Raw genomic sequence first — 25,461 nt, 5'->3', positions numbered from 1 at the left:
GACTATACGAGTATTGCTTTTATATAATAATAAATGTTGAAATTAAAATTTAAATTGGTAATGCGAGGTGATCTTGGGGTGGGTAAAGTAATTGGTAGAGCGAGTAAGATGGTTATTTAACTGATGTGGATACTCAAGTGGGTGGTGAAGCAGGGATGAGGACAAAATTTTTAATGTAACCACCGCAAGTGATGGAACAAGAATCAAGTGATGGAACATTTGCATCCCCGCCATCCAATTGGCATAATCAATGTGGCCCATTTTTTCAGGTTTGGGCAGATGTTTTGTACGGGAAATTAAGCTTAGGCGGCTACCTCAACTTGTTTTAAGTTATTTGAGCCTAAGGTTTGAAAAGCTCAGAGCAACCAAGATCAAATTTGGCAGTTTTGGGTAGAATTCTGAAGGCAGACTCTAGCTCAAGGCGGATAATTTTTGCCATGGCCTAGCCATCCATGGTCACCTGTACTAAGACATCATGCATTATCCATGTAGGTAGTTCTCGAGTTCATAACAGTATCAGTTATAGCCTATATACCTTCCTCTGATATACTCTACAACATTTACACGGGATGATGTATAATATGGCAGAATTGAGACTTAACATTGTACATTGAGCTGAATCAGTTGTCTACTATCAATATCTTTACAATCTCTAAATTCAACCTTTTACAAGCTTATTTCCCATTTACATAGTCAAATCTCAAATACTCGAACCCTCTGGTCCGTCCCCAATCTACTCCTTACATATAGGAGCCTCAACATGATAGGATCACTACTGCTGTCATTCATACATTTAATTTCACAGTATAAACAAGCTTAAAATGGGAATGAAATCCTCAAGTCTGACGGCTCTCTGTCAGTATGGATTCCAACAGGGACTCACAAGCATCTTCGAGAAGATCTATAACCTGCAGAAGTGGGTATAAGATTGACAAACATTTATCGGTGTAACAATTAATGAAGTTTATGCAAATTTCGGGGGGGGGGGGGGGAATGTGTCATCTTAGGGGTCGTTTGGTTGGATCATTTGGAATGGAGTTAGAATTCAATCCATCTATTTTTTTGTTTGGTTGAGTTTTTTAGTAATAAAATCTCATACCCAAGGGATTCTAACTCTACCCCATACCTATAAAATCCCATACTTAGGCCTGTTTACGGATCGGATATCCGAATACTCGGATATCAGAAATTGATATCCAAATCTGATCCGAAAATACTCGGATATCCAAAATTTTCGGATCGGATGCTTCAGATATCCATTTTATTTATGTATTTTTTTTTTTATTATTGGCCTGTGAATATTCAAGAAAACAACTTCTTTCATGGTATCAGATTGCTAGGTTACGATCCTTCCATTATCTAATGTCAAGTAAAATTGATTATGATTACTTTCTAAATTTCACTAATTTTACCGTTTTTTTTATCGCTAAGTTGTACAACTTATTTTAACAAAATAGTAGTCTAATAGTCTTTTTGCAATAAATATTATCATAAAATATATTAAGAATATTATAATAAGTTAATAATACAGGGTTAGTTTTATATGAACAATTTAAAAAATTTATATATATTTCACTATTTTAGCCTTTATATTTCGGATATCGGATATCCGAAATTTTTTAAAATTAATATCCAAATCCGCATCCGATATCCGCTTTTTCGGATCGAATATCCGATTCGAAATGAAACTCGGATCGGATATCCAAAAATTCGGATCGGTTGCGGATTGGATTATCGGATTTTCGGATAGTTTTGTATAGGCCTACCCATACCCACCTCCCCCCCTAAGATTCACAATCCATTCTATTAATGAAGAATACAATCCATTCCAACATTAAACCAAACAACTTTAGGCTAGTATGGGTTTTAGAATCCATACCATTCTAGTATGAGATTCCATTCCAATCCATTTCAATATAATGAACCAAACACCCCCTAATTTATTTGGTTTCCTACCTCCCAGAATTAGCCAATTAAGGAGAAACTTGGGATAGACGTTTGCATTTCTCTTTTTCAATTCTCATATTATTTCGCAATTAAAAAGAATGCATAGCATAAAGTAGCCCAGTTCTTTGTCTTCAACCCCCTCAATCACAAAGATTGCTGACAATCAATGGAATGGGTCCAATGGGAAGTGTGTAACGTTATCTATCTCTTGACCAATCGCAAGCAACCTCACATGACAAAGGAGTTGCAATGAAACTAAATGAAGCCTATAAAGAACAATCTAACGAGTGTCACGCAAGCAACAAAGAGAAATCAGATTTCAACGAAATATGACTGTACAGTGCAGTCAGAGTACACCAGTAACTAATGATCTAAATAAACGTACTATAACAATCAAACCGAGGCTAGCCACACCAACTTTCCATCCCTTAAAAGTGAAAGGCAGTGGTTAAAATCATATGAATATCTGCCTGATGGCTGATTTGCCAAAGGCAAGAATCAATCACACCAAGAGACAACACTAACAGCTTTACCGATCCTAAGGATCTCTAGCAAAGGGAGGTAGATAATATTCTGAATTTGAGACTAACTACATGCCCCAGAACTTGGCTACATTTAGTGATACTCATTCTGCATTTCTGCCTCTATAAGACAGGCCACGTTTAAATTGAGTCATTTTCACATTTATAAGGACAGGAACTATAATTTAAACTTTTACATCTCCACTAACAATGCAGTGAATCTTTGGAACTTTTATATATGAATTACAAAAGGACCTTTAACTATATACCTAGTCCTAAAAGTAGCCTATATGTTGGGAGTTGGGACAATAAAACTAGAGATGCGGTAGATTATTATGGAAGAAAGGGAGTAAATTTATGACTTACGAGGGTCAGTAATTTAGTTATTTGAAGAGAAAACAAGAGTGTGCCACATGGGGAATGGCTACAAGGTGCCAAGACAAAGAGAGAGGTTGCGAAAAAGTTAGAAAACAATGTGAAGTTCAAGTTATATACATCAATCTCAGGCCAAGTACGAGGCTAAGCTGCAAGTGTTAAGTTGCAAATTTGCTGTTCTGAGAAAGAAAAATAAGCTTGTTAGAGCATCATAATCATGCCCTAGCTCATTATCTAACTGCTAGGGCATGATGTAAACTATATGTTTAACAGTTCCTATAAGTTCACCATGCTGTGCAATTTCAAAATCATAGACTGTGATTAATGCTGTCTTATTTCGCCAACTCAATCAGAAATAGAACTTTTGATTTTATATACTTAATATTTACGGTTCAAACATTTAAAAACCAGCAAAATGTGAGCTTATAATGCATTATCAAACTACGGGAAGTAAAGTGATCAAGCATTACTTTTTCAAAGCCTTGTTGTCCACCGTAATAAGGGTCTGGTACTTCAGTTTCGTCGTGTTTCTTGCAATAGGAGCACATTAGCTTAACCTAGATTGCCATTGAAGCAGGAATCACAATTTGAGAATTCAATCATATGTTAATTTATGAGCTCAAACATTCAAAATGTTCAATTATGACTGACAAACATTTTAACCTTTTTATCAGCATCAGGAGGAAGGTTGTTTCTTTGTTTCCACTTATCAAATGCCTCCAGTATGTCAGCTACAAACAACCATCAATAAAAGCACACATAAATCAATTGGAACCACCTTAAACACACAAAGAGGCTTAGAGGCAAAGAGCTTCAACAAAATAAAAAACTCATTCCGTCCCAAATTAATTATCATGTAATCACGTTGACAGCGTAATTTGAACCGGTAATGTAACAACTAAATCCGAACCATGGTAGCACAAGTAATTAGTAGTAATAGTCACCTCTATTAGACTTGTCCATTGCAAGAATGAGATCAAAATCCCTAAAATCAGATGGCCGAATTGGCCTTGATATTGAAGTTATCTCAATCCCACGCCTTTTTGCAGTTGATCTCATTCTCGAATCTGCTGGGTTACCCTTCAAAATCACAAATAATAACAACAAAAACTCAAACACAAAAACCCACAAATTCTTTGAAAAAACCCATTTATAATCAATTAATCATCAAATATAGCTCAAACTAAACACAAATTCCAAATATTACCTCATGATAACCAATGGTGCCTGCAGAATCAATGGTGAAATTAGAGTCAAGCCCTCTTTTTTTAACCAAATCTCTGAAAACCCCCTCAGCAGCTGGGCTTCTACAGATATTCCCTAAACAAACAAAGAGAACAGAGAAAGGCTTGGTTTCAGTAGATGGAGTTTCAGAGGAAGCCATTGATGAAGATGAAGAAGAAGCTTGGATAATGGGTCTGATTCTAAATGAGCAATTACCAGTAAAGTTTAGATTTTGAAGAGAGAATTGAGATGGGAATGAAATTTGAGCAAAAGGGTATTGAGGAATAAGAGAGAGAAAATGAGTGGAATGACAAAATTGGGAATTTACAGTTGGTGCCAACACTCTGGTGTTAGTGTACAAGGCCTGCATTTTTTTCTGGGTTGGAAGAAAGGTGTTGTGTTAATAATTTGATGGTGTTTTTGGGGTTTTGAAGGTTTTGGATTGGTCTATAATATGGATTATCCATATTTCTGTGTTTGTTAGTTTTGTTGTTGTGGCTTGTGAATTGATTGGTGGGACCAATTGATGTCATGTTGGTTGCATTGGGCTTTTTCACATGATCGAGTGATCTTGGGTTCAATAAAGGGTTGGAAGTGAACCATTATGAGAAATTTGGATGGAAATTGGAAGAATGGATGGATGATTAATTGGTTATGATGCCCATTAAACCATAGTACCTATTAATCAATATACCTAGTATGAAGTATCAACTAGTTTAACCCAACATTGTTTCAAATTGATTGTATTGGGAATATGGGATTATTATGGATGTCAGCTATGAGTTTTGGGGTGGTTAACAAGACATGGTGTGTCATATTTTATGATTTTTATTTAAAAATTTGGCTAGGCACTGGCATGGATAGGTCTAACTAAATAACGCGGTTCAAAAAATTGTGTTACTCTTTTATACATGCGTGAATACTTTAGCATGATATTAGGCCTTAAGAAAAAAAAGTTTATCATGTATTACGTGGCTTAGTCGAAGGGAGATTAGAGGTTTTAGGAATAAGAATTTATATGGCTTAAAAGCCATTTTTTTTTATTAAAGTCCTCTTACTACATCAAGCATACTCAATTCTATGGCTTTCTTTGATCTGAACAATTCTTTTTTAATTGTTGGTTTATTTGCTCATAAGTTGGTTATTGTGTAGTTAAGTATCCAAAATCCAACATTGGAATTTGTATCACTATGTAAGCAACCAGTTTAAACAATACATTATAGTTGACCCAATGTCTTACTAAAATAACTTACTCCCTCCGTTCTTTTTTTATTGCACCATAGCACAAGTTTTTTGGTAGTGGGAAAAAAGGATGAGAGAAAGATAAAAATACAAGATTGTCCATGTGATGGTATATATAAACTAAAAAATCAAGTGTTGAAAAGTAAGGGTATATTTGATATTTGTAATGTAAACACAAATATTTCTTTTTCTAAATAGAAATAGTGCAATATTTCTGATACTTTCTTAGACAAGTGGAGTCACGTGATCCAACTAATCATCATAAACATATTCTTAAACAAAATTACACCATTTATCATGCCTCAAAAGATAAGAAATGATGGGTAATACTTTCACGGTTTCACCAAATTCCATTGTTTCACGTGGTGTAATTACATATATTTTGGCCAACTAATGTCACCAACCCAAATTTCTCCTCATGTCCCAACTCCCTCCCTATTTCTTGTCATTCTTGAGCTAGAGAAAATGACATTTGCCTTAAATCTTGCTTTAGAAATTGTGGTTCATTTACACCTCTAGCTTGTTATAACCGACTTTGTGAGTGTTACCCGTTTGAATTTTAAACCACAATTCAACTACAAGTTGCAGGAAAAAAGGGCAAAGGAAACTTGTGAGTGAGGAAAGTTTTTCCACCATTTCAATTCACTGTCCTTTCTTTATCTGTTAGGTTTTGCCATCATTTGCATAAAGCTAGACCATTCTTAGCAAACCACCATTTATGCTTTCTATATTTGACTATGTGTCTACTTTTGGCTTGCTTTTTTATGAATGCCTTAACGCAACCCAACGGCATGCATGATTAGATCCTTATCTCATGCTCATCCTAATTATACTTTCACCATTATGAAATGGTATGATTAAGCTCCTTAATTACCTACCATGATTAGTTTATTCACCTACTAACTTATGATTAAAGAAACAGGTTCAAGTACACCAGCTACCCGATATTATGGAGCTTTTTGCATCTGCTGATAATCCTGATATGCATGAACAAGGAAAAATCCTTTTCCATAGATTATATAGCTAATTTCTTACATTTACATTAGGAGCTATGCTTGTGTTACATGTATGAGATACCTAACTACCTCACTGTGGGAAATAACCGGGAAAACTTTTCGCGACAATTTCAGCTGCTGTGACAGCAGTGGCTAAAATAGCTCAAAGTCGATGAGCTCATTGCCTTGAACTCCCAAAGACTTTTTAGTATCTTTCTTGCTTGAAAAGAGACCCTTACTAACATCACGGAACTTGGGTCGTTCTGGGGGTACAGCACAGCGTATTAAAGCCCAGTTTAAGCCCTCGAAAAAAGGGTGTTGCTTTATCTCTGCAGCACCTCTCACAAATCCCAGACGGTTCTGTGGTTGTTTATTTAAAAGCCCTCTAATCAGATCCTTGGCATGGAAGCTAACTAGAGGGGTGTCTGGAAATTTGAGAGGCTGTGATACCACATTGGCTAACGTCTCTTCATTACTTGATCCTTTGAAGGGTGTTTTACCATATAAAAGCTCGTATAAGAAAATCCCATATGTCCACCAATCAACAGCACTCCCATGACCGTCCCCTTTGACAATCTCAGGAGCCAAGTATTCATGAGTCCCAACGAAGGAATTGGAGCGGGCTTCAGTTGGTTCTGCTACAAGCTGTGGCAATGGAGTAACCTGAACAGCTTGTTCGGATTTGACCTTTCGGGTTTTTGATGCAGCAGTTAATAGTCTCGGGGTAAAGCATGACATCTGCCAGGATGGTTGGAGGCAAAATGGATCAATGCAGCTAGATTCAGAACATACACCGGAAGGTGTCTTCTTTGCAGGCTCAATAATGGGTGAAGAAGACCTGAAGAGTGTTGGATTGACAACACATCTGAGGGACAAGTCAAAATCAGATAGCATAATATGCCCATCTTCTCGGACCAGGATATTTTCAGGCTTTAAGTCTCTATACACAATTCCAAGCATGTGAAGGTACTCCAGTGCCAGGAGAACTTCCGCAACATAAAACCTGGTCATGGTTGACATTATGAGACAAAACTCAAGTATAAAATCAAACAGACACGAGAAGCAAAAAAATAGGCGACTTCGTTGCAAAAAAGACGGGAGAGATACCCAAGATAACGGTATATATATATAGGGGAAATGTAGCACTCATGACAAAATTAACCAGGGCATGAAACAAAGATATTTAATCTAGTAGGTAAGATGCTAATTAAAAGAATCACTAAAGCAATCACTTCATAAATAGGCAAACACAACATGAGAATTAACTGGTTGCAAGTATGATAGTTTACTCTGATTAAAAAATTTGAACGGCAACATCATAAAGCGAATCAGAATAAACAAGATATACCTAGCTGCATGCTCTGAGAAACACCTCTTTTGTTGCTTCTGCCGAATAGCATGTAAATCCCCACCAGGACAATACTCCATAACCAAGCACGAGAGCTTATCCGTAGTAAAATGGGCATACAGTGTAGGAAGAAATGGGTGATCCAGCATCTGCATGATATCCCTTTCAGTTTGGGCTCGTACCAATTTTTTTCTCCGAGACAAAAATTCATTATCCATCACTTTCAAAGCAAATAGGCACTTAGTGCCCACAAGCTCTGCAAGATAGACAGTTCCAATGTCCCCAGAACCAAGCCTCCTCAGCAGCTTAAAATGTCTCAAACTCAAGAATCCATGCTGCTTCTGAACACAGTGTACAGCCTCCCATCTTGTGTCTTTCGACATATGTGGCCTATTACAACAACGGCTAGACCCACTTGTACTGCTCTCTTCGCTTGTGCTGCTACTAAACTCACCAATGCTACTTTTTGAACTTTGAGAAAACTCCCCCTTCTCTCTAGATCTTGATTTCCCACCAGCTTTACCTTCATCACTTGGACCATCATCAGCTTTTGCAACAGATAGTTGATTCACTCTTGCATCAAGACCACTTGAACTGAGCTCAGCACAGGCAACGCCACTATTAGACGCTGGAGTTATTTTCTCATTTGTTTTACCCTCATGCTTCAAAGAAATGCTACTTTCCTTGCCAACCAGCTCCCTAGTCTTGGGATGATTACACGAATCTGTATTAACAATTCCTTTAGCTGCATGAGATTTGCAAGAGGTATAATCAGACTCTGCCTTTACTTTCCTCTTGACTAAGTTCTTGTTCCAAAAGGCTGGCTTCATTAGACGTGGGCTGCTACTTGTATGCTTAAATTTGTCACCAACGACACCACTCCTTAGGCACGACTCTTTATTCAATGCATCTGTCCGACACTGATCTTTATCTGCATGGGCAGAACCTAAGTCATCTACCTCTAAAACATTTTTAATAGTACGCATCCCCTGTAAAGTTTTAAGCTTATTTTTCTGAACCTGATCTGTACTAAACTTTTCACTTATGACTTCTGATGCCAAAGGCACAATCTTATCCTGTGATGGTACTCTGACCATCTTCAACTTTGTCATGTCTGTATGAGTAGATGAAGTAGAAGGATTGCAAGCCTGATTTGATGAACTTGGAGAGCTAACTTCAACAAATTCTGGTATTGTTTCAGAGAGATTGGCCATAATTTTACCAGGAAAAGAGATCTCTACGAGATTTCTTTTGCCTTCATTTGTTGGTAGCTCAGATCCCTTCGCTTGGACTACTACTGTCTTGTGTAACTGGTTACTTGGTCCCACATCCGACATTCCAGATGATCCTCTCGGTTTCTGCGTCCGCTTTTTCAAGGCAGCCATCTCCGATGCTTGTGAGAGACTTAATCCCCTTAGTGCCTGTTTCAGATTTACAGTTTCTGAAATTCCAATACCCAATGCCTGTGGAGAATTAGCCCTAATGGGCCGTTTCATAGGATTCCTTTGTAAGGCTTTCCCTTTTACTGAAGTCTTTATATTCACAGAGTCAAATAGCTGGTTGATATCATCTTCAATGGAATAAACACGTCCTTGCCTCAACATGTAATGCTTTCTCACTTTATCATTCATATTAAGTTCTTCCTTGACCTCTACAATTTCGCAATTGCCAATCAAAGTATCCATCTTTGATATAATCATTCAAGTCTACAAAAATGACACAAAAATATAGCCAGAGAGCTCAATACTAACCCATCTCAGATGAAGTATCCAAAAGATAAATTGGTGCAAGAAGCAAGGGTCATGCCAAAGAAATTCCAGAGAGCTCTTTCATCATATTGAAAGAGGAAATTGCTAGAACAAGCAGCTCTGTGCGTTAGATATAACTGCAACAACAGCTACTTCTACCAATTCAAAATGAGCCACAACAAACATCCATCTGTTAAGCGACATGTATACGAGGAACACCAACCTGCAAGTATTGCAGAGTTCATCAGATTCACACTACTTGTAACTAGTCTAAACATTGCTCTCATTCATGCCATGTTTACATCAACTATAAGTCAATATCTAAAGCAATAGCTTTTGGACGGTAAAACAATTGTTTCCATTCCATTATATCAAACAAGGAGCATTTCAACAAGAAACAACTTCAAATTTGCACCGTCAAAATTTTCCTTGCACATAATTCACTTAGCCTACAACTACCTCTAAATGGAATAGCTGTTCTACATATAATAAAGATTAAACAGACTATAACGAAGACGAAGATGCAAGCGTGAGCATGAACTCTCGAATGCTACGAAAACCCAGCTTCATTTCACTAATCACTATATTGCTAGCTGCCGATACACCATAATGTCCACTCAGCTAACTCATTTCAGCATCAAACACCTATTCTTAAACTTCTAAAATTGACTTCTACCAACATATCTAACATCAAGGTCATGTTTTAGTGGGTCGGTCACACATGAACTCCACTAACCTAGAGAACACAAGCTTTCTTCTTGAAACAAAGCAATTCCACCCCACTCCCCCAAAAATCAATAATTAAAAATTAAAATTAAGTAAAAAGTCTATTTTACGCAAATTATTCACAACATTAGATATAATTCCCATAGTACAGGACAAAAATTAATCAATTAAATCATAGAAAGAGCAAATCCAATGTCAAAAATCACACCATAAAACCTCCACTAAGAACAGAGAAAGCAATTACCATTCTAAAATATACATAAAACCCACCAAAAATCAGCATAAATAACGAAAAATACAACTTACCCAACACCAAATATCGGCAGAAATAAAGAACCCAGCAACAAAAATTGAATTTTTTTTAAGATGGGTACTGAGGAAACAGGGAAATTAGGGTTAATAAGAGGTGAAAAAAAGGGGGAAGTTGAAAAGTTTTGAATCAAGGAAGATGTGAAGTAAAGGGTCCGTGCTGAAACTATAGTAGGAGAAGAAAAGAAAGGTGAAATGGAGAAATCACGAGAAATAGTTGAGATAGTTGCGATTAAATTCAAGTGTAATAACTGAGAAAGATGGGAGGAGAGTCAGTGCAAAAGGGGTAAAAGCAAAGCGAGGGAGACAAAAATTGCAACAAGATACCTGTGAGAGTGAGAGGCTGTCATCGGTCACTTTGATTTTTTTTTTGGGTGTCTTTTTTCAACGCAAATAGTGGGTGCCCCATTCAATTTGGTCGTACAATAGATCTCTTTCAAATTAAGCTATACCGCCTCATCGGTATATTAAAATTTTGCCATGACTACGGTTTAAATTAGACTAGTAATATGACATTTAAATTCGGATAGAAGTAGTGTGATGTAGAGCCGTAGAGGTGATTGTGAGTACTTGAGTCGATCACAAAAACTATTAAGCATACTAATAGCTTTTTTTAAAGATAATTCTTTGGGCTACAAAGAAATTTCTCAAGTAGGAATCATAATTCCTTAATTAATGTTAAAAAATGCCAATAATTTTGTATTCATATGTTAATAATGCAATAGAAATTTAAGGTGTGACCGTGTGAGCATATTTGACACGTATCTTTGACTCACTTACAAGAGTAACTTGTACTAAATGATGAATTGAAATTTACATACATTAATAGAACTACAGTATAGGAAGAGAGGATTTAGGATTTAAATTATTAAAAATTTATCATTTCAAATTAACGATTTTTATATAACGGAAAAAAATATCATATTTACAATTTATTTATATTTAATAAATTCATTATAAATTATAGTAAAAAAATAAATATTAAACTTTTGTAATTTTGTCTGAAATTATTAAATACAATAAATCAAATAATTAAAAAACGTAGATGAAAAAACCGTGCATCACACGAAATTCTATCTAGTATCAAAACATTTTGCTCCAATTTAAGATCTTTAAAGATATTGATTTTTTTTTTTGGATAAGTAGCTCATGAACATTAGGAGTATTATAAGTTTATAACGGCCCATATTGACAAGGATATATTGTTGATTTGTTGTCCATATGAACTGATCCATGCATTTTAAAAAATAAATAAATAAAAATACACACCCTAGCTCACTAGTCACTACCTGGCCCCACAGGATCAACTCAAATTATGGGCCATCACCATAATATAAGTAGATTTGTGGCCCAATAATAATCTGTCATCATTTTATCGAAATCCAAAACCAGTTTCGTTAAACGGACAGGTCCACTTCCATTATAATCCGATTTATCCCCTAACTTCGTTTTCTTATTAAGATCCACAGGCCCATTGTCACTTGAATATTTTTCAACAGGCTTGTTTCACTTTCATTTCAGCATGGCTGTCAATTACATGCTGTTTGGTTGCTAATGTTCAAGAGTTACAATTCTAGAATCATGATTAGATAATTGTTCCTTATCCTTGTATTACTTAACATTTACTTTTGAATTTTGATTTACATTAAAATGTAACTTAAATAATGTCTCTCATTAGCTCATTTTCTTAAAACCTTGATGTTATATAACACAGCAAATTCTAATGCTCCATATTTAACTCAATTTATGTAAAATCGTTAGGATATACTCAGACCATTTTGTAAAAAAGTGTCGTACTCTTACACTTTTCCGGTCATAATAAAATACCACTATGAAATAAAGTTCAAAACAGTGTGATAATTTTAGATTATCTTACACTATCTCATGTAATTTTATAAATTGTTACATTTTTTTTTCTCCATTCATACTCCTTTTTATCTTTATGTAGTTCTACTGACAAGGTCATAAGAGCAAACTCATGCCCCATAGAAAGTAAGATATAAGGAAATTGAATACTCGAACCTTACGAGCCAAATAACTAGAAGTACTTGATCAAAAGCCATTATATATATTTTGTAATTTTTTTTTTTTAATATAACAATGAAATTTATATTTATAGTGAGAGAAATTTATGATCAAAATTAGACTTTATTTAAGCACTGTATCACAAATTTTATGTTTTACTTCTTAAAAGTCACTCATTGTAGAGTCGTAGACACAATACATACGAAATTATTACTGATTGATACACCAAGGTGTATGTACATGTTTATATGAGCGAGTAAATATTATGAGCTACTCTGTAATTTCATAAATACGTATCTAACATACCTTTCTAGCTAATCATTATACAAAAGCCTAGCCAAATAGTGAGTGTATTAAAACGCACATTTAGACATTTTCAATATAGTATATCTATCAAAGAGGGGAACAAGGAGACCAAAAGATAGGAGGAGAGTAGTTTAAGTGTATGATTAAAGGGGAACAGTGCAATCGGCTTGGTAGTTGGCAACCTTTTATATATATATATATATATATATATATATTTTTTTTTTTTATATATATATATATATATATTTTGGATCATATATGTACGAAAAATCTACAGTATTAATTTGATAAATGTATACATAATGCATGCATGATGAACAGTGTGCTCAAAATAAGTTTGCATGGCAGAGATTTCTTTGGTAGTTAAGACTTAAGAAGAAGGTAGTTGACTTTATGTCAACTGCCAGCTTACTCAGTATACTCATTTTTATTATTTGTGGATCATGTTTTTCATAATACTGAAATATCAAATAAATGTTTGGTGTATAAGAGACTTTCAAACGTTAATGTTATGATACGGATATATGTAGTATATGTGTATGTGGGGCGTGTGCCACCCCAATTTCGATCCAAACTTGAATTAATTTACTGAAGGTAACAATCACGTGGTCCAATTGATTACGAATACTAGTCAAGATTGATCGATGTATTTGCTAGTGTTTAGTAAAATAGTTTTATACATATTGGTGAAAAAGTACTTAGGGTTTTAAAGTTAAATATTCATCACCCATTTAAATTTGTATACATTGGAGTATTGTACTTTGTAGTCTCAAATTCTCAATTGTCTCACTTGTACGTGAACATTATGATCCATGTATGTACATTTTTGTTATTATTATTGTGTATGTCCATTCTACTATTATTTACTTATAGCATTAATTACTAAGTTTTATATGTGTGTTTGCCAATAGTACATGTGTTTACGTACTATACTAATATATATATATGCATATACAAGGTGATTATTATTAGATCCGAAATTATCATGCGTTAATTTGATCTGATTAAATTTAATTTGCTAGTTTGACTGATCAATATAATATTTAACAAAACATTTACCCTATGTAAGAAAATGCAACATTATATTTCTAATTTAATAAATTTGTTTTAATATATACTTGTATCTACTAATATATATTAAGTCAATTTTGATAATTTTTACTAATACTAAATCAAAGATAAGTAAACAATATTTTATATGAAAGAAATCATGCATGCATGTCTTGTTTGACACGAGTTTGTATGTTATCATCTGATTAAATTTCATTTATAACAATTTGAAATTTTCGAGACATGATGAATGAGACAATTCCAGTGAAACAATTCAATCATACATTTGATTGCTAGACTCAAATCAACTCTTTACTAATATGTGTATGGTATACTTGTCGGTAACTTAAAACATTTTAAATTTGTAAGTAATTATAACTGTTGAAGTGAAATTAATAGAGGGAGTAATTTAGACGTTAGTATGTATAATCTCAATAATACTCTATGTACTCCGTAGTATATTGTATAATTCATGAATCAAGATTTTGATGAGTTAAGTATATATAGTATTAATTCCAAGTCCCAACATAAACAAATTTCTGGCAAGCGTTGAAGCTACGTCGTCGTCCAACTTTAAAAGTAGTTAATTAGAGATTGCAGAGCTCATTTACTTGATAATAAAAGAATTTAAAGCACCATCCTTGCTTCTTCTTTGTAGGTCTAACAGTACACTAATTCTTTCATGGCGGTTCAACAATAACAATGCATTATTCTTAATTAGTGAGTACTCCGTATAACGTACATTGATCTATTCTATTATTTGTTGGATGAACCTTAGCTTACTCCGTAGTCTGTACCTTAAAAGATCATTTTTAGCCATTTAGCCTAACATTGTCAACTTACCTTTAAAATTATAGCCATGTATTTTAAAAGCTTACGCTTACCCATGCGACAACAATCACATTTTCCTGCCTAGGTACGGGGCTTTTGGTTTCCTCGTCAAAATTACAATCATTGAATAGCGTAGTTTCTATTAGGACGAAACTAATACGGTTTAAAACCGAATCAAATCGTAAACTAAACTGAATTAGTAATTCGGTTCAGTTTTTTTAAATATGGTTCAGCGCGGTTAGAGAAATAAAAAAATTGTGGTTTGCGTTTAGTTTCGGTTTTAGGGTTTGAAAAACCGAAAACCAAACCGAAATATAGGCCCATGTCTAAATTGTAGCCTAAATTTGATTTTCAACCCTACTTACTATATGAGGTCAAAAATAAGTTATATTGAGTTAGGCCCAAAAAAAGTTACAAATCAAAGCTCAAAACACTAAGTCCGAAAATTGCAGTGCGGTTTGGTTTTTTTTTTTTAGACCGAATTTAAAACGACGTAGTTTGGTTTGGACCAAATAATAATATGATATGGTGCGGTTTGAAAAATCTCAAACTGAATTAACACGGTTTGATTTCATTTTAAACTATAAACCTCATTGCAAACTGAGCTTTCACCTCTAATTTCTATATTGCTAGGTAGTTTTCGCATCATTACTGAATATACTTTATACATGGAGTATGTGGTAATTTGTTTAAAGATATGTCATTTTATTATGGCTTTGTTGATGTTAAATGAAATAATAGTAATACTATATCCACCCTGTATTACTTGTAACACTAAAAGTTACATTTGTCAATGTACAATTTAAACTATTAATGTATTTGGTTGCGTTATAATAAAAATTACTACTTCCGTTTCGAAAGTTCTTTGTAATTACTATTTGCACAAACTTCAATGCAATCTTTAACCACTAATATTTTTGATTTTGTATTACAAAAATTATGGAATCTCATAGACTTGTGAAATGAACTATCTTTCTCTTTGTTGTGAGTGTGATACAAGCCCATATTTGACAAATAAGGTGATAAAATAAGATCCCACATGAAATTTTTTTACACATCAATCTTATTCAATTCATTAAAATATTACACTCCTCAATCGCTTCTATTGTTAAACAAAAATCCTAACACCCAATCACCCAAGAATGCCAAGATATGAAACTGTTGAGAAATAGAAAAACACAATTTAGTAAACAAAATAAAAAAAAACATAAAAAAAAAACACCAACTTTTAGATGTGGCTGGCCACATGGAGGGTTACTTCGTTAGTGTTATTTGAGTATAGATTACACGGTCAATGTTACAAGGGTTAATTTGTCAGTGTTATAAAGACTACTCGGTCAATGTTATAGGGATTGTTTTGTGTTTTTACATAAAGTCACGTGATGTAACCAGCTGCACACAAAATACGCTAAATAAAAAATAACCCACAATCATTCCTTAAATTCTTAAAAAAAAAAAAAAAGGATTACTCCTTTATTTAATTTTGGTAGAAATCATTAGCAGTAAAAAGAAAACCCCCACGAAGGCTCAAAGCTCAAAAACTAGAGACCCCACTCCCTCACCCATTGAAAAAGCCCATTTCCCAGCCCATTTCTCACACCCTCCTTCAAACTCTCCCTCTCTCTCTTTCTCTTTCTCTCTCTCTCTCTCTTTCTCACTCTCACTCTCTCCTCCATGGATCAACCCTTACCGGACCCAAAACCCCAACCCCCACCACAATGGACCCCACCGCTCGATGAACTCACCGACGATCTCCAATCCATGAGCTTCAACTCCACCACAACAACCACCGCACCACGCAGCACCTCCTCCTCCGAAACCACCACCACCACCTGGACCACCGCCTCCTCCTCCCACCACCACAACCCCCAACCCTCCCCCTCTCTCTCCTCTGACCCTCGCTGGTCCGCCGTCAAATCCCTCCCTTCTCTCTCCTTCTCCGACCTCCGCTTCCTCTCTCGCCTCGGCTCCGGCGACATCGGCGCCGTCTACCTCTCCGAAATCAAAGACAACGATGGCATCCACTTCGCCGCCAAAGTCATGGATAATCGCGAACTTGCTGCTCGTAATAAACATGGTCGTGCTAGGGCTGAACGCGAGATTCTTCAAATGCTTGATCATCCCTTCCTGCCTACTCTCTACGCGAGTGTCGAGTCGCCTAAATGGTCGTGTTTGTTGACGGAGTTTTGTAATGGCGGTGATCTTCATGTTCTCCGTCAACGTCAGCCGTTTAAACGCTTCGAAGACTCTGCCGTCAGGTTCGTTTAAAATCTTTATTTTTGTTTTTACTTAATTACGGACTTGTCATTAATTAATTAAATTAATTAATCTAACTCCCGGACTCTTCTTCCCTTCCCCACGTTATTGTCATTATTGCTCCTCGTGTGTTGCTGTGTTGGAAGTAGTAAATTTTGTTTTGTTTGTTTGTTTATTTTCACTCTAGTAACTTTCTTTTTGAATATTATTACCCTTAAATTAGCATACACTTTTATTAATGCCGCCTCTTAAATGGGTCGTTTGGTTTACAAGTGGTATAATATATGAGTAATATGACTGCATAAGTGTATAATATGATTTTTAATGCCAATATGTTTGGTTTTGTTTGGTAATAATCAAAGTCATTCCAAACATTTACCTTATTTGTGGATTTTTCATGTGTTGAATTTTTTATATTTCCTATTATTGGTTAATATAATCCGGATATTTTAAGTGATATTGTGATTTGATAAGTAATCACGCGCCAATATGTGTAATAACTGTAATCGTAACTAAAACGGTCTTAGCATTTACTATTGTATAAGATTAAATCATGTAATTTGACTAAAAAAAAATACAAAGTAAAAGAATATGTGAATAATGTGACCATTTGGGATTATGAACTGAAGGGAATAGTAAATTAAATTTGATACTCCATTATAAATGAAAATTAGAATTTTATCTTTAATTTTTCTGGTAAATGGGTTAAAAAAATGTAATAATTAGATTTTCTTGTAAAGTTATAAAGCTAGGAGATCTTTTTCTCGAGACTGCTTCCTACATAATTCCCTAAATTGTGGTTGTAAATTTTACTAAATAATCAAACTAATGAGCTTTGTAATCAATGTCCTGGAAAGTGTACTTATTCATGATGATCATACTTATATCATCAATCACCAAGAAGCTTTAAACAATACAAAGCAAATAAAAGATTAATGAAATTGATTAATTAACTTCAAATTAGAGATTTGTAACATAACTTCATATCTCCACTACGTGATGAAGTAATGATAGTCCAATACTCCAATGTACCTCTTTATGCAAGATAAGAATAGCTTTTTTATTTTCCCTCATAAATTCGTTGTTGTAACATTTTTCCAACTTCTCTTAGTATGATGCTATGTCCCTATGAAGATGTATTAGACTTTAGATAATCATTAAACCTTAAATAAGTATTTATTACGTTGTGTGCCCCATAATTTGACATAATATCCGAAAATATCATTTTAAGGGATTAGTGATGGTGATGGTAGCTTAAAATGTGCTGTTTTTACTCGATCCTCTTATCCAATCAGATTGAACTTATTTTTATCAAACTTTTTCTGTAGTAAGACTTACTTTAGCCTTGTTTTTTAATTGATCCACTTTGCTTGAACTAACTAGTTGAAGGCCGTAATCCACGTGCATCAACCTCTAAGATTTGCAATAGCAGCCGCAAATTAATTATTCTTATTACTAGTAAAATTGTATCTTAATTAACCCAACCGAAGAAAAACTTAATAAATTTTTTCTTCATATTGTTTAAATTACTTAAGATTTTGATTTGTTAATACTCCAGTATAAGTAAAAAATTTCCCAAAATTTTGGCATTTTTCAAATTCTAAGGGACCCAATATATGAAAGGATTAGTTAATGGAGAAGGGGAAATGGTGTGAAAGAGTGGGAGCCACCACCTGATGGATATACGTGTCTGTCAGGGAATGGGTCCCAAGAAATGCTGGTCAGTGTCACATAATGTTAGTGAATTAATAATAGTTTCAGACGATTTAATACAGTTTTTAGGGGATGAGATCATGTGAAACACTTACAAGGTTTTATCCTACGTGCTCCCTTTACATGTTTTTAGCTCTTCATTGATTTTGACCTTTGCTCTTCAGTCCACTTAGATTTTGCCACGTTGCTTTTTCTTAAAAAAAAATTTAATTTTTTGGAGTGTACTCGTATTTTAATTTTCAAAGCTTTGTACTAAATCCTCAGCACAGCTAGCTCTATTTTGTCATTTGTAGATAAAATTGAAATCTAACAAGTGAATGAAATTGTATTTTTGCCTGCCTTGCAACTTTCAATTATACTTGGTGGGAATTGGAATGGAAATAGAAAGTTTGAAATTTAAGTGGTTTGTTGTAGTGCATGTAAGAAATATGAAGTTGCACTCCTTAGAAATGGCAATATTTTCATTTCATGGGAATTATGGAAAATATTTTCGAGTTTGTCAACCATACAAGGTCCGGTAATATAACTTTCTACAACTTATATGTACTTCTACTTGAACCAAACAACTGATAGTGACTTCTTAGCTCTTTTATCCATTCAATTTCCTAATGCACTTGCTATTGTTTGGTTGTAAGAAGCCATGGCCCATGGGAATTGCAAGTTCAACGAATGAAGAGCAATTGCATTACATAATTAAATGTATAGATGTTTATGCTTCGCTAAAAACTTACTCTGTATGATACGACAATAGTACGATACATAATACGTTATTGTATACAACATGCTTTTTCAGACAAAAACTAGGAAGAATCAAGGATTTAAGGAAACTATGGTTGTCTTATTCATAGAGCAACCTTTTAAACAGACAATTATGGACCTAGTTTATAGGCAGCCGCACCCCATGATATGCCCGGAACTTTGCCGGGATAAGTGGGATATCTCTCTGTTTATTCAAGGATTCTTGCCCTGTTTTCCTGCCTTTTCTATTCTTAGTTATATTCTCTTAATTTAATTTGGTATGCCTACTCTCTTAATTGCTAAGCTACACTAACCATACCTTGTAAATATTACTTGTATTTCAATTAGAGTTGACGTTTAATGGAAAAAGGGTCGTCGTATTATGCTTGTTTGCTTCTTCTTTTCCTCCATGTTTTAAGGATTACCTTTCTTTGTTGATCTTAATTATTTTATTGACTAGTTGATCATTTGTTATTATTCATTTTTCCTTAATTTGTCATAGTGCAATTTGAATTCTGAAATGTGAAATTTGAATTCTGAAATGTGAAATTTGAATCTACTGTAAAACTATAAGATATTTTTAACTTTTATACACTTGAGAGCATGATATTCCGATAGAATATACAGTTCGAAAATTAGGGGATAGAAAGAGCTTTAAAGTTATCGTTAATTACCAGGTAGATAGTGCTATTTGAATAGTTACGTGGCCACTGGATGACTGCCTTATTATAGGAACACTATAGTTTTACACTTTTACCCAATCAAAAAAACCTGATATGGTCCAATGACAATGTTGTTTTTGTTTGTACACTTAATAAACCTTTTTTTTTTTTTTTTTTTAATATATTGGAACAAATTATTTGATATAGACAAACCTCCCTTAAAAACCTCATAAATCACGTACCTAACTAACATTGATTTGTGTTAGATATGAATTAGTTCATTGTGTGGCCCTCTTCTTCCTAGAGGTGAATTTGCTACAAGGACAAACTATTAGAGGCAATCATTCCAACTAGCATTTTACCCATATTTAGTAGCAGAAGTTTCCTACTTTTCAATTATTGTACCATATGGTTTGCATAATTAAGTTCTTAGACCCTTAAGTTAGACAAAGACCACCCTTCCTAATTTTGTCAACTACTTAATCTTCTTTATTTGATTAGTATATGTAGTTATTAAACACTGTCCCACTTTCATTTTCTACACTCTAGACCATAAATTTTGCCCCACCAACCTTCCGTCAAATTATCACTCCTTGATTAGTTTACGGCTTTATGCTAACCATAGGTTTGAAATTTATTATCATACTGTCTCAACCCTTTATAATTAAGTATTTTAAATAACATTAACACTATGGTAGTGACTAACACACATGCGTGTTAATGGGGTAGTCCGAAAAAAGTAGTCACATTTCCGTTTGAGTATTGTTGTTTCACGTTAGCACTCTAATAATTTCCTTAATCTTATGCAGGTTCTATGCATCAGAGGTCGTAGTAGCATTGGAATACATCCACATGATGGGTATAGTATACCGTGATCTAAAGCCGGAAAATGTCTTAGTTAGATCGGACGGCCACATTATGCTCACAGATTTTGATCTCTCTTTAAAATGTGATGAACAATCTACTCCTACACCACAGATAATAACCTCCTCTTCAAACCAAAACTCTCAACAATCGAACCAACACCCGAACCTACTTGGTACGGGTCGCGACCCTAGTTCAAACTCTTCTTCATGCATCATACCCAGTTGCATTGTCCCTTCTGTATCATGTTTTAATCCGAACCGAAAGAAAAAGTGGAAAACAAAGAAAAAACCCGGGCGTAGGTTCGAGCCAGAGTTTTGTGCCGAACCTGTAGATGTTCGGTCCATGTCATTCGTTGGGACCCACGAGTATCTAGCCCCGGAGATCGTATCTGGGGAAGGGCATGGAAGCGCGGTTGATTGGTGGACACTTGGCATTTTTATATTCGAGCTTTTTTATGGAACGACACCGTTTAAAGGTTCGGATAATGAGATGACATTAGCAAATATTGTGGCTCGGGCATTGGAATTTCCTAAAGAGCCCACGATCCCAAGCTCAGCAAAGGACTTGATATCACAACTATTAGCTAAGGATCCGACCAGGAGGTTAGGTTCGGTAATGGGTGCTACACCTATTAAACAACACACGTTCTTTAGCAACGTAAATTGGGCGTTGTTACGGTGCATGAAACCACCATATGTACCGCCGCCATTTAGTGTTTGTAGCGGCGGTGGTAGGGAGGTTGCTTCGGATGATAGTTGTCCTGATACACCTGTGGAGTATTATTAGTGAATAATTAGTGATAACATATTGGTAAATTATATTTTTAATGGAATGGTATAATTTTCATTATTACTAGTGGTTTCCTAGTACATAATTTCTTCTTTTTATTGATTTCTAACACAATATTTTATTTCTAGCTTTCTTATCCATTGGAACCACATAAGGGGAAGATAATGATGTCCAAATGCTATCTTCAATAATTTTTACTTACTACATCTCCCGTTCAAAATAAATAAAAAAAAAATACTCCGTAATTCTTACTTCAACCGTTGTTGTATAATTGAGCTATAATAGATTTTTATGATGACATTATTAGGCCACATCGATACTATATATATATATATATATAATATATTATTTTGTGATTATCTGATAATATTTGATCGAGAGATATAATCTTTGAGGCAAAGAAAGACAAACATTTATAAACAAAATTAAAGATTTGATTTCTCTACTTGTCTTTGTTATCGTTAGACAAGTGATGTTTCCTTGTTAAATTCATATTATAGCTTAGCATATATACTAGTTGTCTCTATGCTAGGCTAAGAATAATTAAGTTAAGTAGGGTATAATGAAATAATGAATAAATGCCACATATGAATGGTGTCTTCGATTTTTCATGAATATGCTTTATATAATAATATGAGTAGGACTAAATATTGTTTTCATGAAAATAGACGTGCATGCAAAATTCCATGGTAGATTGGGTCAAATGTTTGATCATATATATGCATGTAGCTAAACCAAACTTTCCACAATTTCGGCTGTTCATGTAAGTACAAGGTTATAGGGGGCCCTTCTTTTATATGTCCCATAAAAAATAATTATAATAAATTTATTTTCTCCATTCTTTTTTACTTATTACATTATTTTATGAGATTTTTTTTTCCTTCTGCTGTGTTTGGTAGGGTGTAAAATGTTTTACATCATTTTCTCTTTTTTTCCACTATTTAGATGTAAAACAATTTTCCATCAAAAGTATAAAAGCTCTTGTATGAGTGAAATTTATTTTCCTTTTGAAATGGCAGGAAAACACTTTTCCTTCATTTATTCTCTTTTCCTTAGCAATTTTTTACCTTTCCTCCTATCCGTCCTATCCCTTTCCCTTCCACCTTTTTTTTCCCAATGTATTTTTACATTTTATTGTAAAATGTTGTACATAAAATTTCATTTTACACTGAAAATGTTTTACACCCTACCAAACGGAGTCTCATCCAATTTGGATTGCAAAAAGAAGATGATTTGCTAATTACCCTGTACTAGTGTACTCCGTATATTATTTCATTGTAACTAGTTTGCCTTGTTTTATTATTTTCGCATAATATATAGCACAATACATCACAACACACCGTTGAATGTATCCTCCTTCAGATACATATAAATGTATGATTAAATCTGTGAAAGTCAAGATTTGTGCATGTAGTAACATGCAACCAGCATACATGCATATACACTTCAATTTACTTTTTGTTAACATCTCTTAAAAATATAGAAAAAATGTAGTTTGTTTAAGTACAAAGTTGACCTTATATACAAAGCAAACATATATTGATCTATATACAGCTTCATATAATATACTTCAATCATTTCTTAGAATGATTAAACTTGTGATTTTTTGTATTTACTCTATTAAATTAAAGTAGGTCAATTAGAGCTAGGGTGTTTGCTTTACAAATCCCTTTTGTCTTGCCTTTTAAAGTCATTTAGGTCAATACTGTTTTGTGTTCACAAATATGCCAATTAATTAAAGTCATTATGAGAAGGGGAGAGTACATTTATAAAAAAAAAAAAAAAAAAAAAAAATCCCTCTATTTTCTTTATTTCTTAGCTAGATGTTATTAACAAGTAATCACGCACTCTCATCTACATTCTTGAGACAATTGTTATATATTTTGGATGATTATTGTTATAGATAAAAATCACCCCCCAGTAAAAATACATTATAACGAGATATAAAAAAAGGCGTAAATAATCGGTCAGAACATAACCTCTAAACAACATGAAACATCGAAATACGACATTACAAACGTAAGCATGACAAGCAATAAAATGTCCGTCTATGCCCTCCTTACTACAATAGCAATAGTTAAAACGCAAGAGTATGAATCATAAAATACAAAGGAAGTAAGTAGTAGAATTATTATTATGATTAGTGACAAAAGCATATGGTGTTGGTGTAATATAGCATCAAAGTCAATGAAAAAGTTTGGAAATGAGGAGACATAGGATCCCGACAAGGTGAGTATAAACAAATACAACAAGAAGTTTCAACTTAATTGGGCCGATAAAACCGGTCGGTAACGCCGTGCCAAGGATTAAACCGGGTCCAATGCCAGTTAATTTGGGTTTGATGGATCATCTAACCATTTTTATTTGATTATATTATGGAAATTTAATTATAAAGTTTTATCACTACATTTTATAAAATAAAGAGGTTTTGTTTTTAGCCCAAAGTCCAAATGGACCTCCCATGTGATTTGCTTTAGTGTTATTTGCATGAAAGGACGCATAGCTAAGATCTAGGAGATGTTAATTAGTGACTTAGTTGTTAATCATGTAATTTTTTTTAAAATCAAGATTTGACTTTATTATATAAAAATCTTCTTGTAATATAGTAAATGCATTTGCATGAGCTTAAGAATGTATGTGAGTTTACTCTTTTTTATTTTCTCATTTTTTTATGTTCCCTTTCTTCTCTGTTACTAGTACCAATTACTAAACTAATGGATGCTCTTCATTTGGACATGTATACATGTTTTGATACAGTCTGCATATTATATTTTAATGTACTGTGTTACATTCCTTGTGCAGGAAACAAAAAACTCCAAAATCAAGTGCTAATATACTACTACTCATACTTCTTAACAACTCGTAGGTATGTAGAGTTTATGGTCTTTATAATGTAGCCTTGCTTGAGAAGTTGAGATGGAAGGCAAGGATAGAGTTTGATGATAGCTGCTCCTATACGTTCCATGGCTCATTTGAGTCATTTCTCATCAAATACTCCAAAGTTCAATTACTCATTAGTAGAGTTGTCAAATCAGGTGTATATGGATCAGGCTAAATCATGTTAAGATTAATGTGTTCAACATAATCAAGCGTCATATCATGTGACTTCAAGTATTGATGAATAGTTTTCAACTTCTCATATTGACAATTCTACTCACCAGTAACAAGGCAAGACTCGATGTGCACCAATTTCAAGATTATACAGGCAAAATGCAAAATAATGTGGATAAAAGAACACACATTTCAAACATAAAAAGTATATATACTTCAAGCCAAAGTACATGTAGTTCAAACCATATGAAGATATTGCCAAACTCTAAGAAAATGACTATTCTACATTTATGAAAGAACACAGGTTATAATGAATAGAATATAAAGTGAAAGAACGAATTTGAATCCAAAGAACATACAATTCAAAATCAAATAACATAGGCAAATGACTTCACATTCCTCGTACTTTATCTATATTCTGAGTGCACTATGAAAATTGTGCATCCGAGTGCACTATCAAATTTGCGATAACTAGTTCATAGTGAGTGAAGGGGTAGAGGAAAGGTTTAGTTTTGAGACTTGGATGTGGGCTCTAAGAAGGCCATCTTAATCTTGAAGTGGCATGCTAGATGCCTAGAATGTGGCCACATGAAAACATACCAATTTTAGCAGTACTAATTATATACAAGTAAATCACACCATCAAAACCCAAAAAGTTGGCTCAATATTTTTCTTGCAAAAAGCCCAAATTTCTTACTCAATTTATTGGACATTAGCCCAACTACACAACCCATAACA

General features: G+C 34.1%; 3 protein-coding genes across 5 annotated transcripts; 1 reads left to right on the top strand and 2 right to left on the bottom strand.

The window, feature by feature from the left end:
• Positions 1–582: 582 nt before the first annotated feature.
• LOC110689642 (putative low molecular weight protein-tyrosine-phosphatase slr0328) lies at positions 583–4,643 on the bottom strand. Of its 3 annotated transcripts, none has more exons than XM_021866411.1 (5): positions 4,051–4,632; positions 3,788–3,923; positions 3,507–3,574; positions 3,314–3,400; positions 583–908 (listed from the first exon to the last, which is right to left on the bottom strand). In XM_021866411.1, the coding sequence occupies exons 1-5, from the start codon at positions 4,435–4,437 to the stop codon at positions 837–839; spliced, it is 750 nt and encodes a 249-aa protein (XP_021722103.1). In that variant the 5' UTR covers positions 4,438–4,632; the 3' UTR covers positions 583–836. The 3 variants fall into 3 exon arrangements, with proteins under 3 accessions (XP_021722103.1, XP_021722104.1, XP_021722102.1); XM_021866412.1 differs by lacking the exon at positions 583–908 and having other exon boundaries at positions 1,655–3,400; positions 4,051–4,163; positions 4,284–4,643; XM_021866410.1 differs by lacking the exon at positions 583–908 and having other exon boundaries at positions 1,655–3,400; positions 4,051–4,638.
• A 1,649-nt stretch (positions 4,644–6,292) lies between these two features.
• Positions 6,293–10,899, bottom strand: LOC110689640 (serine/threonine-protein kinase D6PKL1-like). The gene is made up of 3 exons (XM_021866409.1): positions 10,433–10,899; positions 7,653–9,623; positions 6,293–7,307 (listed from the first exon to the last, which is right to left on the bottom strand). The coding sequence occupies exons 2-3, from the start codon at positions 9,350–9,352 to the stop codon at positions 6,458–6,460; spliced, it is 2,550 nt and encodes an 849-aa protein (XP_021722101.1). The 5' UTR covers positions 9,353–9,623; positions 10,433–10,899; the 3' UTR covers positions 6,293–6,457.
• A 4,609-nt stretch (positions 10,900–15,508) lies between these two features.
• Positions 15,509–21,917, top strand: LOC110689639 (serine/threonine-protein kinase D6PKL2-like). The gene is made up of 2 exons (XM_021866408.1): positions 15,509–16,905; positions 20,826–21,917. Exons 1-2 carry the CDS (start codon positions 16,322–16,324, stop codon positions 21,667–21,669), a joined length of 1,428 nt encoding a protein of 475 aa, XP_021722100.1. The 5' UTR covers positions 15,509–16,321; the 3' UTR covers positions 21,670–21,917.
• Positions 21,918–25,461: the final 3,544 nt, after the last annotated feature.

The sequence above is a fragment of the Chenopodium quinoa genome, unplaced genomic scaffold, assembly GCF_001683475.1.
Source record: "Chenopodium quinoa cultivar QQ74 unplaced genomic scaffold, ASM168347v1, whole genome shotgun sequence".
NCBI lineage: Eukaryota > Viridiplantae > Streptophyta > Magnoliopsida > Caryophyllales > Amaranthaceae > Chenopodium > Chenopodium quinoa.
Note: the sequence above shows the minus strand (reverse complement) of the source record. Positions and strands in the feature narration are given on the sequence as shown.

Excerpts from the sequence above, each read along its gene's own strand:
- LOC110689642 (XM_021866410.1), bottom strand. The coding sequence starts at position 4,437 with ATGCAGGCCTTGTACACTAACACCAGAGTGTTGGCACCAACTGTAAAT. Across the intron at positions 3,575-3,787 it reads AATGGACAAGTCTAATAGAG|CTGACATACTGGAGGCATTT; the intron begins GTGACTATTACT and ends GGTTGTTTGTAG. Across the intron at positions 3,401-3,506 it reads CTCCTGATGCTGATAAAAAG|GTTAAGCTAATGTGCTCCTA; the intron begins GTTAAAATGTTT and ends ATGGCAATCTAG.
- LOC110689640 (XM_021866409.1), bottom strand. The coding sequence starts at position 9,352 with ATGATTATATCAAAGATGGATACTTTGATTGGCAATTGCGAAATTGTA. Across the intron at positions 7,308-7,652 it reads TTCTCAGAGCATGCAGCTAG|GTTTTATGTTGCGGAAGTTC; the intron begins GTATATCTTGTT and ends AACCATGACCAG.
- LOC110689639 (XM_021866408.1), top strand. The coding sequence starts at position 16,322 with ATGGATCAACCCTTACCGGACCCAAAACCCCAACCCCCACCACAATGG. Across the intron at positions 16,906-20,825 it reads TTCGAAGACTCTGCCGTCAG|GTTCTATGCATCAGAGGTCG; the intron begins GTTCGTTTAAAA and ends AATCTTATGCAG.